A 17,606-nucleotide genomic window follows, 5' to 3' on the forward strand; every position below is an offset into this window, starting at 1 on the left:
ATGACATCATCATGCCATTTTGATATCATCAGAAAGCCTCACCACTCATAGTTTGGGTTTAGGTCCCTGGTTGAAATCCCTGAGCTGTAGATTTTGTTGTGCATTTCATAGTCTTTAAGTTAGCTTAGATAGAGTTTTATGTTGCAATGGATTCAGATTTAGTTCTGTATGGGCTGTTTGGAGCATTGTCCGCATTGCCAAGGAGAATGCACGCGCTCACTCATGCATCTTCTCGTCTTCCTCGGTGTCTGCAGATTGTATTCAACACCAGTGAGCCAACGGTCCTCGTCATGACAACAGAAACCATTGGCAACCTGACGAAGGACGCCTCGTCGCTGTCCGAAGCCGATATCGACTTTGCGGCCACCGCATTGTCCAATCTAATTCTGGCCACTAGCAGTGATGAAGATTTCAATCAGACGATCGGACGAGAGGTGAGGATACACCAGCAAGATTATATTTTTGACTACCGTACTGGCAATATATATGGTCGCAGTGAGGCCATGAAGCGTTACATTGGCACATGTTTACCGCACCCAGGGCGTTACATGCAAAGTCGCACAGGAGCCGTTACACAGGTTTCTATATTGCCGCAGTCCTTTTTTTGCTATTGCAGGACTTCCTGCTGCGTCCAGTCTTGAACTTTTCACCACGCGGTACACGTGCTTTCACAGTTTTCAGCCTTTTTTGCAATGAAAAGATCGCCGCACCCCGCCGGACGCGCGTTACGAACGCAACGAAAATTTGTCGCACTAGCCTGGTCGCGCGTTACGCCGCACCCCCTGCGTTACGCGTTACGCGGCAACATATATTGCCAGTACGGTATTTAAAAGTTTGAGGGACTCATTGAAAACTTGGATGACAACTGCACCATACATGTACCTTAGTGGTAGAGCATTGCTGGCCGTAAGCGAGGGTCCCTGGTTCGAGTCCTGGTGGGGACAGTCAATTTTTCTTCCGACTTTTCTCTCAAACTAATGAATGAGTTTTAAAACTTTTAAAAGAACTATTCATGTAACTGAGGGAAGAAAGAAGGAAAAGTCTAAAGAAAACATTTACTCAAACCTCCAGTCAAACCTGTGAATAAAACATTTACTGTTTCGGACATGATGTTTGTAATACTTGTGATTAGTACCTTGTGATTAGTACCTTGTGATTATGACTGATTTGTCAGTGATGCAAGTTTGTTGGGATCTGGTCCAAGAGGGATGAAGTAAACCAGTAAGGCTGATGTGCATGGACGTTTGGAGGATTTGGATGCGAGTGTGGTTGAGTTATGTCCTTATGGATAGAGATGAAGTGGTTAATGCGTCAAAGCCAGGAGTATCTTTGAAAATGAACATGAATCCGCATCTGTGTGTGTGTGTGTGTGTGTGTGTGTGTGTGTGTATGTGGGTGTCTGTCCTTGTGCGCATGCATGTGCATGTGTGCATGCTCATCTGTCTTCGTCTGTGTGTCCGGCTGTCTGTGTATTTGTCCACAGATTGCTGGTTCCGTTCTGGACTCGGTGGACAACATTCTTGCTGCACCACCAACGGAGATTGAGTCCGCACCCGCTGCAACGTTAGTATTGGTCGAATAGAACCCCTCCCTTGCCCTAACCCCTATCCCCACCCTGCCCCATCCCCTGCTTCCATATCCTGCCTCTCGGGATACCCTGCATCCATACCCTGTCAGCATACCCTGCCTCCATGCCCTACCCCCATCCCCTGCCTCCACCCCTGCCCCATCCCCTGTCCCCATCTCCTGGTACCACATTAATCCACAGTGACTTGTTTATATTACTATGTGTGTACAGCATTGCTCGTACAATGGAGAGACTCGTAACGTCGCTGGAAGTCGAGGAGGGACAGCCACTGACAAGTGTTAATGAGAACATTGGGTTTGCCATTAGCTGCTCCGGGCGAGTCATTTCACAGGCATTCCGTGCTGCAGCTGGTACTGGTGATGATGCTTTCTCAGTCGGTGATGTCACTACATCAGCAGCAGGTGCTTGATTGGGCATGTGTCCGTGTATATCTGTCTGTGTGTCTGTATGTGTGTCAGTCGGTGTATCCATCTTTGTATCTCTGCCTTTGTGTCTGTGTTTTGTCTGCTGGTGTGGGTGCCTGTGTGCTTCTTTCAGTTTACTGCACCGTCGAATCCCACGGATAACCCCATGGGCTTATCTGTTTCACAAGGAAATTTCGGTGGACATATAAAACATGGGGCTTATACGCCGACAGCAAAATTGTGCTATTGAAAATACGAGTACCAAGGAAGTGTGAAGTACATTGCTGAAAGTCACTGTGCAAATAAAACCATCGATGATTGTGTTGAAATGTACAAAAATAGATAAATAAATGAGTAAAAATAAAAGCATTGGGTAAAAATGAAGTACATGTACTACATACAAGGTACGACCTAGGTCCATGGGCTTGTACAACCAAGCTTCGCCAGGTTCGAACTTGGCTTGGGCTTATGCGCGAGCATGGGATTATGCGTGGGTGGGCTTATGCGCGGGCATGGGCTTATGCGTGGGTGGGCTTATCCGCGGGATATTACGGTACTCATGCTTGCAAATCCCCCCCCCCCCCCCCCACACACACACAGACGAGTCCAGTAGGAACTCGTCTCTTCTTCACTTTACCTTCAATTCCATATGTTTGTGTTTCACTTCACAGTGAGCAGTGATCCAGCTGCCTTTGATGTACCGTCCAACGCCATAGAGTTTGCTACGACCAGCAGAGACACAATGGCACAGTCGGACGCTAACAGTACTTCCTCCAGCGTGCCATCTTGCCCAGTTGCACAGACCCAGTTCATTTTGTATCGCACCGACTCTCTCTTTCAGGACATCAACCTGACAGGCACATCTGCTGGAGCCAGAACAACCGTAGCGTCGCAGATTGTCTCTGCTCAGGTTGGTAGACAAGAGGAGCGTATTCCACTCGATGGTGCGAGTGCCGTCATGTCGTTCAACCTCAACCTGCCAGATATCTCAGTGAGTTTAAGTCGACAGTTGTGTCCCGAATCAATGTTGTGGCTCATGTTCTAACTGTTAGCTAGCCCTGTCGTTATGCCACTGTCTCTCCCTCTGTCTCTCTGTCTCTCTGCAAGGCCGTCACAGCCGGGGCCCACTTTTTCGACCTTTTTTTTTTTGGAGCACATTACAACAAAGCACAATGATCGCAGCTTAGCGCAAGCGTGACAAATCCTTGTCCCCGATCGTGGTTTATTGCAGAAAAATGTCTTTCATTGCAGTTACACTGAAATGGCACCAAATGCCTGGAAATGCTTGCAATTGGCTTCAATTTTTGAATTTTTTTCCCGGGGGAGGGTAATGTTTGTCGTAGCGTCTTCTTCGTTTGTTGCAGAATCAAAAAGACTTTCTTTGTAGTTACCGTACACTGAAATGGCACCAAATACCCGGAAATGCTTGCAATTGGCTTCAATTTTTGAAATTTTTTCCCCGCGGGAGGACCCCGGACCCCCTTACATGGCCGCCCCACCTCCAAAGTCGGTGCGACGGGCCTGTCTCTGCCTGTGTCTCTCTGCTTGTCTCTCTCTGTCTCTGTCTCTCTCTCTGTCTCTGTCTCTGTCTCTCTCTCGCTCTTTCTCTCTCTCTTTCTGTCTCTTTCTCTTTCTCTCTCCTTCAGCTTCTCTCGCGATGTCTTGATATCTCGATCTTTGCATGTATCTATGTACATCTCTAGTCAGAGTGAGCTACGGCAGCTCAAGAGCATCCTTGATGCACCTAGACGCAGAGCCTTTTAGTACAGGTGCAACGAAAGGATCTAAAGGCGTTATTGCTGTCGTGCAGAGTTTTACGTGTTGGAGATCATCACAGGCAGCAGCCAATGTATGTGATGACTGCTAACGCTTGAAACTCTGAACGACGGCAATCAAGCTTTAGTTCCCTTCTCTGTACCTGTATCTGTCTTTCTTTGCAGAGGGTTGTGACACCTTACATGAAGTGAAGAGAGAGGAGCAGCCGGGTACATGCATGACAGAAGAAGTTCAATCGGACCTCATCCCCCCCCCCCCCCCCCCACACACACACGCATACACACACAAGTATTTTGCAACATAGTTTTTCACGAAGGTAGATAACATTGACGCAAACGAGAAGGGGTTCTCAAACAAGACTGGGCAAAGGAGAGTAATACGGATAGTGCATGTGTGTGTCTGTGTGCATACATGTGTCTGTGTGTCTGTGTATGTGTATGTGTCTGTCTGTGTGTATACGTGTAAGTTGCCTGGCGACTGCTTTGTGCAAGAAGCTCAGAGTTGCCACAAACTCTGTAAACCTCCGTTGTGCATTTTGTGTTTACAGTGAAAACCTGTCTAAGATGACCGCTCAAGGGACCTTCAAAAGGACGGTCTCCTTATCCAGAGTCGTTTGACTGGAAATAGCATCCCTTAGTCCTGGTTTCAGGGGTCTTCTAGGACAGGTGGTCGCCTTATCCGAGTGGTCGCCTTTACAGGTTTTACTGTATGCATGCATGTATGTGTGTGATGTGTGCGCGTGCATGCATGTGTGCATGGTGTGTATGTGGTGTGTGCACGCGTGATTGCCTTCACAGACGCAGAACGAGACACTGCAGCTGGAGTGCGTTTTCTGGGACTTCACATTGAGTAAGAATGGCCTAGTAATAGTCTAGAGTTAAAATTGAGAAGCTAACACGCTATTTGCTGCCCTGTGCACACGTCTACGATCCAAACCTCTTTAGCCCCCCCCCCCCCCTCCACATACAAACCTTGTGATTTCTCATGACATGTGTGTGTGTAATGGTTTCTTACATTTTGACCTGATTTGTTTCAGATGACAACCAGGGTGGTTGGAGTCGTGAGGGGTGTCGTCTGATCAGCAACGGCAGCAGTCGTGCCGCATGCGAGTGTAATCACCTAACCAACTTTGCCGTCCTAGTTGTAAGTACGGCAATAGTGACTAGTGTTATGTCCTAGTGTAAGACATGTAAATATAACGAGGAAGCAAATCTAACGTTTCAACGGGTGACATTTCTTCATTATAATAAGTTATGTTTAGGTTGCAATGCCTCACATCTGACGTGCGGATATGCCTGAAGACTGCAAGATCTTTAACGTATCTTCTCGTTAACCTATGGACTTTGGACAATCGTTAAATGTGCGACTTGTCATAATACCATGTCCGACAGTATAGTGAGTGAGCGCTATGTACTATAGGGACATGTGATCCTAGTGCTATGTACAGTAGGGTCATGTCATCCTAGTGGTATGTACTATAGGGACATGTGATCCTAGTGCTATGTACAGTAGGGTCATGTCATCCTAGTGGTATGTACTAACGTTATAGGGACATGTGATCCTAGTGCTATGTACAGTAGGGTCATGTCATCCTAGTGGTATGTACTATAGGGACATGTGATCCTAGTGCTATGTACAGTAGGGTCATCCTAGTGGTATGACTATAGGGACATGCGATCCTAGTGCCATGTACTATAGGGTCATGTGATCCTAGTGCTATGTACAGTAGGGTCATGTCATCCTAGTGGTATGACTATAGGGACATGCGATCCTAGTGCCATGTACTATAGGGTCATGTGATCCTAGTGCTATGTACTATAGGGTCATGTGATCCTAGTGATATGTACTATAGGGTCATGTGATCCTAGTGCTATGTACTATAAGGACATGCGATCCTAGTGCCATGTACTATAGGGACATGTGATCCTAGTGGGATGTACTATAGGGACATGTGATCCTAGTGCTATGTACTATAGGGACATGTGATCCTAGTGCTATGTAGAGTAGGGTCATGTGATCCTAGTGGTATGTACCAAAGGGTCATGTGATCCTAGTGCTATGTACTATAGGGACATGTGATCCTAGTGCTATGTACTATAGGGACATGTGATCCTAGTGGGATGTACTGTAGGGACTGACCAAGCAACAATGCTGGCAGCAGTTCTTCATTTCACCAGAAACACCCAATGGCAAACCGTGCTACACCCTCGTATCTCTGCGTTATTAACCGCTGCTGCCACTGTTGCTGCTGCTGTTGCCTCTGTTGCTGCTGCCGCTGTTGCTGCTGCCGCTGTTGCTGCTGCTGCTGCCGCTGTTGCTGCTGTTGATGTTTGCAGTCACGGAAAGCTATTAAGTCATCCCATGCAGAAACTGTAGCTGAGAAAGTCCTGGTGATTATCTCCTACATCGGCTGTGGATTGTCCATGCTAGGGCTGGTTGCCACCATGATCACTATTGCAACCTTCAAGTGAGTTTTGAGCATGCTCAATGACATACTGGTATTACTAGTGCTGCAACTGGCATTGTTGTGGCAGTGTTGAATTGCTTTCCATATGTATGTGTATTGTGCTTTCTTGCTGCATGTACCTGCAATCAGCAATGAATAGATAGAGACTGACAGACAGACAAAGAGTCAGCCAGTCAGACAGTTCGTCAGCCAGCGAGTCAGACAGACAGACAGACAGACAGCGCTGAGAAAAGCCTTCAAATGTATTATGTACATACATGTGTGTGTTCTCGTGTTAGTTTTTTGGTGTTTGTTTGCATATTAGGAAATTAGAGGCCACATGCCTCGCACAGCTCTTTTCTTTCCGAATCTCAACACTTGCAAGCCAGATACGAAAGAAAGAAAACTCATCAGTCACACCACCGGGACTCGAACCAGGGACCTTGCTATTCGCGAGCAATGCTCTAACCAACTGAACTGCAGTATGACTCTTATCCTCAGTGATGGTGTGAGCTGCCAGTATGATGCAAGCCAGATATTGATTGATTGATCGAAGAAGGATAGATTTGCCATCACTTTGGATAAGAGTCATACTGTAGCTCATTTGGTTAGAGCATTGCTCGCGAATAGCAAAGTCCCTGGTTCGAGTCCCGGTGGTGTGACTGATGATTTTTTCCTTCTTTCATATCTGGCTTGCAAGTGTTGAGTTTCGGAGAGAAAAGAGCAGTACGAGGCATGTGGCCTCTGGTTTCCTAATACTTTGATATTCTCCGTGAAGTCCAAATTTGAAATTTGTTTTTGTTTATGTTTGTGTCTCTCTTAACACATAAACATACCGTATTTTACCGGTTGTAAGTCGACCCCGGTTATAAGTCGACCCCCCTATCTGGAGGTCTCAATTCTGCGTTTCAAAGTTTTCACCCAAAGAAGCACTACTAACCACCTCCTGCTACTAACACATCAACAAATCATGTAAACATTCCTTATTGGAGGACATAACGTCCCAATCCTTGAAAAAGGCCAATAAACTGGCAAAATGTGTAAACATGGTGCACTCGTGCATGCAGTGCAGGTCATTTTTTTGTAAGATACTGATAGTTCCCGGTTATAAGTCGAATCCCGGTTGTAAGTCGACCCCCACCCTTTCTCCTTCTATTTTAAGTCGTAAAAGGTCGACTTACAACCGGAAAAATACGGTACATGTGCCTATTCTGTGCTGGCTTCTGCACAGGAAACTACGCGCCAGTCTGCATCAACGCTTGATGTTTGGTCTGTGTACAACACTCCTCACCATCATGATCCTCTTCATCGCTGGCATACGTGCTACGTCGAACAGGGCTGCATGCCAGTCTGTGGCCATCATCATGCACTACCTTCTCCTGTCGGCGTTCCTGTGGATGTCGGCCGAGGCCACGCTTCTCTACACACAACTGGTGAAAGTGTTTGGTGGCACTCCGGCCTGGTTTGCTAAAGCTGTGCTGGCTACCGTATGTGGTGAGTCCAATACTCAGTCCATGCATTGCTCGAGTGTATGGCGAGTCTATGCATTGCTAGAGTGTGCACTCGTATGTCCAGCACGCGCACAGTACACATGTAAGGCTGTGGACATGGAACTCCGGTCGCAAGTCCATCGGCCCCAGGGGCGCCGGCCATGCAGCCGTGGATAAGCGGCACACATACGCATTCATGCGCTGCAGCGCGCTGGTCGCATCGGATCAGCATGATTGTTATGTGCACTGCACGCAGTGTTCTGTACGCGCTGAGGGTGCCGGCCCCGGTTAATCGACTGGATTTACATGTCCACTACAGTACATGGAACGTAGGTCCAGCACTCACATGGTGCACACACTCGCATAGTGCACTCGTACATGTATGTACATCACTCGTATAGTGCACCCGTACACGTATGGCCAACACTCTCCAGGTTTGAATCCTACACATGTACCGTTCTTTTATGACAGTACTCAATAGTCCTAGTGTGTTGTGTGGTGTACTGTGGTGTTGTCATGGTAACAGGTGCACCGCTGGTCATAGTGGGCATAACGGCTGGAGTGACTAAACTTGACGCCTACACCAATGAGAACTAGTAAGTACAAGTTTGATATACTAGTGTACACACCGTTGTCTTGTGTCAGGGATTCAGACTAAGGCAGCATGCATGATATACTGCATATCCGTACCTTTCAAGCCATTGAGGTATATTCGAATATAAAGCCAGTCTCAGTTATATTGCCGTGGGCTTCATAAATGAAACGACATTTGAAGTCTGTTTTGTAAAATGAAGGAATAAATATTATACCGCCCAACAGGAAGGGTGAACAAGTGGATTTAGATTGAAATTTCTGTGTGGACTTTGACTTTTTTTATGGCATGGCGTAGTGGGCGAGTCATTTTTCATCTAAAATAGCTAGGAAAGCAGCGGTGTTTCGGATATAAGGCCATGGCTTTAACGCTGACATAAGGTAACAATTGAAATGCGACTACTGCAAAACTAGTACAGTAGAACAGGTAATCAGTTTAGCGACTATTAATTTTAGCGACTATTAATTTTAGCGTTTTCCCATTGTCAACCGGTTAGCGACGTTTTATTTTAGCGATTTGCACTGATTTTACTCACGGATCATCAGTGCACTACGTACTCGTACAAATGTCTCAACGGATTAGCGACTTGAAACTTAAGCGAAAATGAGTCGATCGCTAAATTCGCTAGGGTTTTTACGTCGCTAAAATTACCCGTTCTACAGTACGAAATGTTCCACTCAGGCTGTACGTGTTCTAGCATAATGGGTCATACACACCTCCTGGCCATCATGTACTCATCTCTACATCCTGTTGGTTTCTTACTTTGTTTTGGACAAGTGCTGTCCTTGCATGGAGGTACAGGTATGTCCCTGCTGTCTTTAACCTGTGATGTATGCAATGTTAACAATTGCCGAGGTATGCTCTCTTATAGTATGTGCGCACCATTCATACTTTCATGTATCTACACGAGTTGTGGCTTTCTTCACCACGGTGGTATGTGGATGTGTGTGTGCGTGTTTGTGTGCCTGTACATGTGTGTGTACACGTGCATGTGTGTGTGTGTGTGTGTGTGTGTGTGTGTATTTGTGTGTGTGTGTGTGTGTGTGTATGTATGTTCGCACGCGCACACGTGAGTGCGTGTCTGGTGTGTGTGTGTGGGTGCATGCATATATGTGTGTGCATGTCCACACATGTGTGTGCACACACAAACACACACACACACACACACACACACACACACACACACACACGTGTTACTCCATATCTCCATCCACAGTTGCTGGATAAGTGACTTCAATGTCTTCTACGGAGCGTTCATCGCACCAATGGCACTGACATTGCTCTACAACATTGCTATACTCACCATTATCATACGATCGCTGCACAAACGTGGCAAGAACAATGCGTCGATGAAGCGCAAGGGCAAGAAAGACAACAAGGGAGCGCTGTACCTTGTGCGTGTTGTAGTGACGCTCTCGTTACTACTGGGACTAACCTGGGTGTTTGGCATACTGGTGGTTCTTGTCGATCATATCGCCATGCAATACGCCTTCGCCATTCTCAACACATTCCAGGTATGTCACTGAGCAGTGTTGCTACCTAGTGTTGTTCATTGTGATGGCATTCCCCAAACTGTCTTTCTGCACTGTAGGTATGTCACTAAGCAGTGTTGCTTCCCAGTGTTGTTCCTTGTGATGGCATTCCCCAAACTGTCTTTGTGCACTGTAGGTATGTCACTAAGCAGTGTTGCTTTCCAGTGTTGTTCATTGTGATGGCATTCCCTAAACTGTCTTCTACTAGTAGAGCTGCCCCGTGTTGTTCATTGTGATGGCATTCCCCAAACTGTCTTTGTGTACTGTAGGAGTTGTAAAAGTTCGATGAGTCGAAAGTTTGGCACGATTTGCACACTTTCCCACTTGGCAGGCACAAAGTTTAACGACACTGCCATCACACTCATCTTTGTTCCCGTAGCTATGCAAAAGACGTTACTTCACTTCAGTAATGTCTGGCGCTAGCCAGGGTCCACACAGCTTTAATTCCGTGTGTGTTTGTTTGTTTGTGCCATCGGCATGCCTGGCGCTATCCCGTACCTGTCCCGTACCGTACCATCAAAGACAGCTGGCCATGGCAACAATATTCAAATAGGGCTTTCAAATGCAAGATCATAATGTGAAGCAACTTGGAAAAATGAGTATGTATGCAAAGAATATCGGGGGGATGCATGAAGGGCGATAGTGCGGGTTCGAATCCTAGGTTATGTCTTAAGAGAGCATGTCTGAGAAAACCAGAACATATGTGCAAGTTGGTCTCTCAGATTTCGCTCAAATTTTGCAGGTAGGTTTGCTTTGGGGTGTAGATCGACATTCCAAAGCCCGCACAAAATCTTTTGAAGGGAACCATGAAATTGGCATACCCTTCAATATTGGCCCAATATTGGCACGATTTATAGGTCAACAAACAAGCCACGGCACAGCGTACAAGAACAAGCTACGAACAAAATTCCATCAAGCCAACATTACTTCACCTTAGAAGAGTTCTTGGGGCAGCACCACTTAGCCACGCCAGCATCCCAGAAGACAAGGGCAATCGTCCCTTGATGCCACAAATGATCGTCTTGAAAATAGCCAAATTACAAGCGCTGATAAAACAGCGAGCTATGTCCTCAATTAGCAAACACTATACACCGGCAGATAGTAGAACACCTCTTCTAGCACTGAGGACATGTCCCCCATCATCCTTTTTGGGTTTTCTTGAAATAAACATTTTGAATTTTTCCACTCGACCATTCTGAAATACATCCAAACTCATAACTGCGCAGGAAAGCTCGCCCCTCCGCGACGTCTAGTCAACAAATTCTACTCCAACACCACTCCCAACGCTGCAGAACAAAGTGTAATGTTGACTCTGACGAGGAAAAGCAGCGGTGATCACTTGTCACTCGAAACGACAAGCTTCTCCTTGCGCCACCAACATTTTTTGGTGCAACAGTTGCAAAAGTGACTGAGTTTGGATTTACTGCAAGAGGAATGATGAAATCACGTGCCTCGTGACACAAGAATGCCAGGTCTCGTAGATCACGGTGCAGTGCGTTTTAACACGTCATGCGCACCTAAAGGGTTAATGGCTAATGCAATCTAAATCAATATCGTGTTTATGACAAGTTTTTAGCTGATCAGTGGGTAAATACTTGATACACGTGCTAAAACTTTTTAATGTGTTTAGTAGGCACACGTATAAAGTGGGAGCATGGACACAGCATACTGTTCTTGAGTTCTGAACCCGATTTCAATCATGTCCAAATAAGGCACATGTAACAAGTATCAATCCTGGAACAATCTGCAGTAATCTAACTCACTGGTCACGTGATAGCTCAGCTCAGCTGGTCACGTGATAGCTCAGCTCAGCTGGTCACGTGATAGCTCAGCTCAGCTGGTCACGTGATAGCTCAGCTCAGCTGGTCACGTGATAGCTCAGCTCATCTGATCACGTGATAGCTCAGCTCATCACGTGATAGGTCAGCTGATCATGTGATAGGTCAGCTGATCACGTGATAGCTCAGCTCTGCGTATTTCCACTGCCAATTACAGTAGTTCCCTGACAGTAAGTTCATTGCCATATCGCTCCATAGCGTCCACCAATTCCACTTTCGTCCACTCCTTTCGATATTGCTGTCCTTGTGATAACGATAGGAGAACTTCCCAAACCAAGGTATAGATCGTGACGATTGCGGCGTGTGTGGACTGCGACAAATGCCTTACTACGTCTTCGTGCTCTATGATAGCTGTGAAGTAATCGTCCACCCGAGATGTACGTAGCCTTCCCATTATCAGCAGGCCGACAACGGAATGATTGGTTGTGAGTTCAGCAACCTTCTTGGCCCATCCATTGGTAAGAAGCACCGGATCGAAAGGATCGGTGACGTTATCCACATCATCCAGAAGAGGCCAACATATATAAGGATTATTAGTCCATACAGAGGAAAGGTACGCACCGAGATCTGGACCATCTAGTCCCAGGTATGAACAAACATAGCCTAGCGTCGCTCTTGGCCAAACTGAGAAGACCTTTTGCAAGCTCTACAAGCCTCCAGGACCGGTTCACGTAGGGCAAGCATTCGTCGAGCTTTGCCATATCTTCTTCCAAACGGTTGATTATGGCCCCTTGGAAATGTTCAAGCGAGCCACATCTCTCGAGCAATAAATTCGTTATATCTCCTATTCAGTACATTCTGCTGCCAATTTGTTCCAGTGGGTTGACAGGCGTGCAACTTTCCACTATCATAATGGGGGATACAGTCGGTGAGTTCAAAGAAGCACCATCATAATACAGGGTAGTGTTCTTAACAAGTGGGCAAAGTAAATCACAATGTTCACAGCTGGGGTTGGGACCGACAATGGCGAGTGGTTTCAAAGCCAGGCTTAATAACTGCACAATCGATTTTATTTTGTAGTCGAACATAAAATAATCAACGTCAAGGCTACTTTCATCCCCGCTGCCGAACATACTGGCTACTTGGTCGGCGATATCTAGGCTTTTTGCAACTCTAATGTATGGCACGTCAATATGGGCTGAGCTGATAGCGTTGCTGCATGCACGGGACAAACAAAAATAAGACAATAAACACTTACACTAAAATACATTTAAACGTTGTCGATACGAATCATTTTTTTTTCATAGTTAACCTCATTTGTTGCCACCTCCTTTTCACCTCCTTTTCCTCGCATCATGGAAATGCTGTACCTCCATCAGCCGTGCCCTCTTTCTCAAGACTCCCTCCCGTATCTAATCTAATGAATTGTCGTATCATGCTGTATGCTGTATGCTGTATGCTGTATGAGGAGTGTTTCTTTACACGAAACTCTGAGTGACGGAAGGGAAGGGCTTGGTTGTGCCCTTGCTTTCACAGTACTGTAACAATTGTGTTCTTACTTCCTCCGTATACAAAAACTGACTTTTTTTGAAAGCTGCGCACAGCTCTGGAATGGTTCCGTTTGACTTGGAATAACACTCATGGCATTGTTTAACCTGTTTACAAGCTATATACAAAGAAAAAAGCAACTCAGACGAATGAGATTGAGTTTTTTCAGAGTCTTCATCGCTCATGTCATTGTCACCTGACGACGCTGACTCTGCATCGCCAACAGCCGCTGCTTCCGCTCGCATTTCTTTCAGATTCTTGTCACCTGCAGTGATGGTCCGACGCTGGACTTTGGCTACGTCCTCTTCATCTCTAGAGCTGTGTACGAATCGGTGTCGACTATATTCAGTCGTTCCAACCTGCGACCGCCATTATGCCGTGAAACGAGTCGTACAAGCACATCCACATGCTTCGCATTTTCTCGCCAGGATAATCCTCCCAAGTATTCTACAATGGCTTCGAGGAGGTCCCTGCGATTCCCCTTGACGACAAAGGAGACGTCTGACTGGAGAGAGGCGAAGAAAGCCAGGCCATCGACATTCTGATCCTGAGTCTGCGCCGGTTGCACGACGACTGAAATGTTTCATCTTGCCGTGCAAGTGAAACAAATCTATGTTCTCACGCGGCGCAGATCTATGGCCATGGGGCCGCGCACCGCAAGTACGAGCCTGGCCAGTTTCAGGGCAGCGAGTGCCGCGTGACTCCGTGTTCCAGCCACGAGCTACACTTCGTCACTGTGTCAGTTTCGAGCAAGTAAGTGTTTCTTGAGTTTCTATCGGCAACGTCCTCGCCCGCATGGCGTCCGTGGAGAATCTGTTCGGGATCAACCAAACAAACCTCGACATGGATGTGGGTTGTCGATGACAGCCTTTGGCGCCGTTCGTTACAGCAGGTTCTTGCTCACAAACACCGTTCAAAAAAAGTCACGAAGTTTTTGTATACGGAGGAAGTACATGTAAAACGGTCAGTCGGAGACAAAACTGTGACTGTCATTATGACGCAGCAATGGCACAAACTTCAGCCTCATCGACATCATTGTGCAGAGGACCTCACGAGTAGACTTTCGTTCCTTCTCTTCGGGTGATATACAGGCGAGAGAAATCGGGTACAAGAACAATAATTATTATGTACGGAAAAGAGGTGAAAAAAAGGGTCAAAGAAGCATATTGAAACACAATGTTCGGAGAATCCTGAATATCGTGTGTAGTCAGATGATTAGTTCTCGATTTTGTTTCGTATAATTAAGCAGTGCTAGGTTGTAGAAGGTTTTTGGAATTCGTACACATGTATATATACACTATTAAGTAACTGTATCTATGCATACAGATGCAGGTGACATTCGCACTAAGTGTGCTAGGTAGACACATTCACACTAAGTGTGCTAGGTAGACACATTCACACTAAGTGTGCTAGGTAGACTGGCATCACGTTACTGTTAGTTACACGCAAGTCCAGTGATTGTCTACTGTCATTGCACTACTTGAACTACATTTCACGCTTGCTAGCACCTGTTTGACATTATCTTTGTGTGCATGGGTCGCGCATTTCTATATTATTTTGAGGTTGTTTAATAGCTATTCGTCTCTGCGCTGCTTCATCACAATTCATTGTTCTTTCTCTCATGTGCTTTTGCCTATTTATCACTTGAAGAGAAGTCTCGAAAAATTACTCATGAAACCAATTGATTTTCAAAATGCTGTTCAAGATCCTGATGCCACATGATGTCATGTATTATGAAGTTTGTATATAGCAGACTCAGCGGAGGACGTTCAGGTAGGTTGTAACTCTGAGTTTCATGCCGCAAAGGCAATCATCAGACAACTGATACTCAGATCTACCCAACAGTATGCTTATAAACACATAGTAGTAGGGCCACAAGCATTAACTAATTTAGCGCTAAATCTTGTGGAGTAAGGTATGCTTATGTTTATTCCCGTTGCTATGCAACAGACGTTACTTCAGTAACGTCTGGCGCTAGCCAGGGTCCACACAGCTCTAATTCCGTGTTTGTTTGTTTGTCTGTTTGTGCCGTCGGCATGCCTGGCGCTATCCCGTATCTGTCCCGTACCGTACCATACCATCAAAGACAGCTGGCCACAAACAGCTGCATGGCCACAATATTCAAATAGGGCTTTCAAATGCAAGATCATAACGTGAAGCAACTTGGAAGAATGAGTATGAATGCGAAGTGTGTATGGGGAATGCATGCAGGGCGATAGTGCGGGTTTGAACCCCAAGTTATGTCTTGAAAACGAAATAAACATTTATAACACCACTATGCTTTTTTTGCCTGGGTCCTCAAAGTTGTAGACGGTGTCGTATAACCCTCCAATGCAAAGAGAAAGTATATTTCTTTCGCTCAGGGCCCTACGCTATGGTTTTTTGCCTAGCTCATGCATGTTATTCGAACAGATGAAAACTTTTTGCAATACAATGATGTAGCCGATCAGTTCGTTGTGGTATGGTTGGGCATTGTGGCTGTCATGGTCGACGTAAAACACTATAAGACCGCAACGAAGTTGGGGCCAAAGAGAAAGTTCCATCAGCTCTAATAACATGCATGATGAGCTAGGCAAAAAAGCATAGCCTAGGGCCCTGAGCTTCAAAGCTCTCTCGTTTTTCTAGTGCAGAGGCGGGAACAAATCCCGTAATTTCTTGGTAGCCACACAGGGCTCCAGCGCCAAGCAGAGAATCTAAAATTCTAGCCATCCCAAACCACGACCACCATCCATCCCTTCCTGGAATGTTTACTTTTATAACCTATCCTGGCTCTGAATTTCACACCTGAAATGCTTGATCAACCTCTCCCCCGGCCCATCAGAGTTCAGCAAGTGTTTTCTTCTTATCTTGCCCATGGCTGATGAACTCCTGTTGTTTCTGGATGAGGAAGGCGAAACGAGCCAGAAAGTCTACCTGAGAAGAAAGCATGAAAAATAAAGCATTGTGGACCCTGGCTAGCGACTAATCGTATCGTCTTTTGCATGGCTTCGGGGATTTTTTTTAATCATTTGTGCCCTCTGCAACAATCTGTAGTTGGATGATGTCGTGTTTTGCTCATGTTGCATCCCTTCTGTATACAAATGTATGCACATGTATGTATGTGCTCAGGGGTTCCTCATATTCATACTGCACACGGCCCGTGCGCCCGAGGTACGCAAGGAGTGGAGCGGAGCCCTCGCCTCCGCCGGCCGACGGGGCTCCATTGGGTATCGACTGATCTCGACGCTGCGCCGCCACACCATCACGAGCATGGGCTCAGGCGACATGATGCCAAGCAACGGTGCTAGCACTCACGGCGGCCGTGGAGCGAGCGGTGGCCGAAAAAGCGGCAGCATGCCGGCGAGGAACTCCAGCCTGGGACAGTCGTGTCACGTCATGATCAACGGGCACAGTCTGCTAACAGCCACCAACAGCAACTCACTAACGGGAAGCCCCCGAGCCTCGCCGCCACCACCTGAATACCAACTTCAACCCGCTGCTACAGAGCCATCGTCGCTAAGCTTGGAGAAGGAACCGGCCGAGAAGGAAACAAGCCTATCATCACCGTCCGACAATCTTCCGTCTCTCACCAATTATTCCATGTTGAGCAACACAAATGATGTGTCTGTGGATGAGGAAAGTGGTGATATGCCCGGCCGTAGGCAATCTGTTGATATCCTTATTGTAAGAGTGTAGAGAATAGCAGAAACTGGCAGTGAGTGAGTGGATGGACGAGTGAGTGTGTTTGCGTGTGGGTGGGTGTGGGGGGGGGGGGGGTTGTGGGTGTATGTGTGGGTGTGATGGTGTGCGAGTGAGTGTGTGTGTGTGAGAGACACATAGAGAGAGAGTTGTGTGAAGTATGGTATATACACGACTCTCGACTGTGACATCTGTTGTGAAATGAAAGTATGAACCGGCAACCCTACAAGGCCGTCATGCTTTTCAAAAAAAACCTTTCTATTTCTATTACACATGCCTGAGTGTGGCTCGCAGTGTCGTTTACGCCTGCCTAACACTGAGCAGCTCTCAGCCGGTATGGTGCCCTGTACATATGTGTGCCTGCTTGGAACTGAACTTTTGAACACTGCATGCGATCGCTGCTGCTCCTTATCTCTCGATAAGAGGCAATCATTTCTTCACATATTGTTTTTCTGTACAATGTGGCTAACGAGCCAAACTACCAAATATTTCGACATTTTCTTGATGGTGCAAACAGTGCTATGTAAATAGCATAAAAAGACTCAATACTCTGCTGCCATTATCATTCATTTGCTCCCTTGTGCCCCTAGTTATCATTTTAGTATTTTTTCTGTTGGGAGCGCATGAGCAGTGTTGATTCCGAGACCCCTGGTCAGCGGTTAAGTTGCTCTTGCCCTGCCTCCCGTGCTTCACAGCTGCCATCACTATTATTCTGTCCCCTTGCAATTTCTTGCTGGCGTTTGCACCGTGATTGTGGGTAAGTTACCGTATTTC

General features: G+C 46.5%; 1 protein-coding gene across 1 annotated transcript in view; it reads left to right on the forward strand.

Annotated features, from left to right (window-relative positions):
• Positions 1–16,887, forward strand: part of LOC135824252 (fibrillin-2-like) — a 70,805-nt gene extending 53,918 nt beyond the window's left edge. The window contains exons 24-34 of the mRNA XM_065336983.1: positions 255–434; positions 1,484–1,563; positions 1,799–1,989; positions 2,664–2,983; positions 4,566–4,617; positions 4,805–4,911; positions 6,105–6,235; positions 7,446–7,708; positions 8,231–8,300; positions 9,513–9,810; positions 16,263–16,887. Of these exons, the coding sequence (XP_065193055.1) occupies positions 255–434; positions 1,484–1,563; positions 1,799–1,989; positions 2,664–2,983; positions 4,566–4,617; positions 4,805–4,911; positions 6,105–6,235; positions 7,446–7,708; positions 8,231–8,300; positions 9,513–9,810; positions 16,263–16,829 (2,259 nt within the window). The 3' untranslated portion in view covers positions 16,830–16,887. The remainder of the gene's footprint in view (positions 1–254; positions 435–1,483; positions 1,564–1,798; positions 1,990–2,663; positions 2,984–4,565; positions 4,618–4,804; positions 4,912–6,104; positions 6,236–7,445; positions 7,709–8,230; positions 8,301–9,512; positions 9,811–16,262) is intronic.
• The last annotated feature ends 719 nt before the right edge of the window (positions 16,888–17,606 follow it).

Source organism: Sycon ciliatum, chromosome 9 (assembly GCF_964019385.1).
Source record: "Sycon ciliatum chromosome 9, ocSycCili1.1, whole genome shotgun sequence".
Lineage (NCBI taxonomy): Eukaryota > Metazoa > Porifera > Calcarea > Leucosolenida > Sycettidae > Sycon > Sycon ciliatum.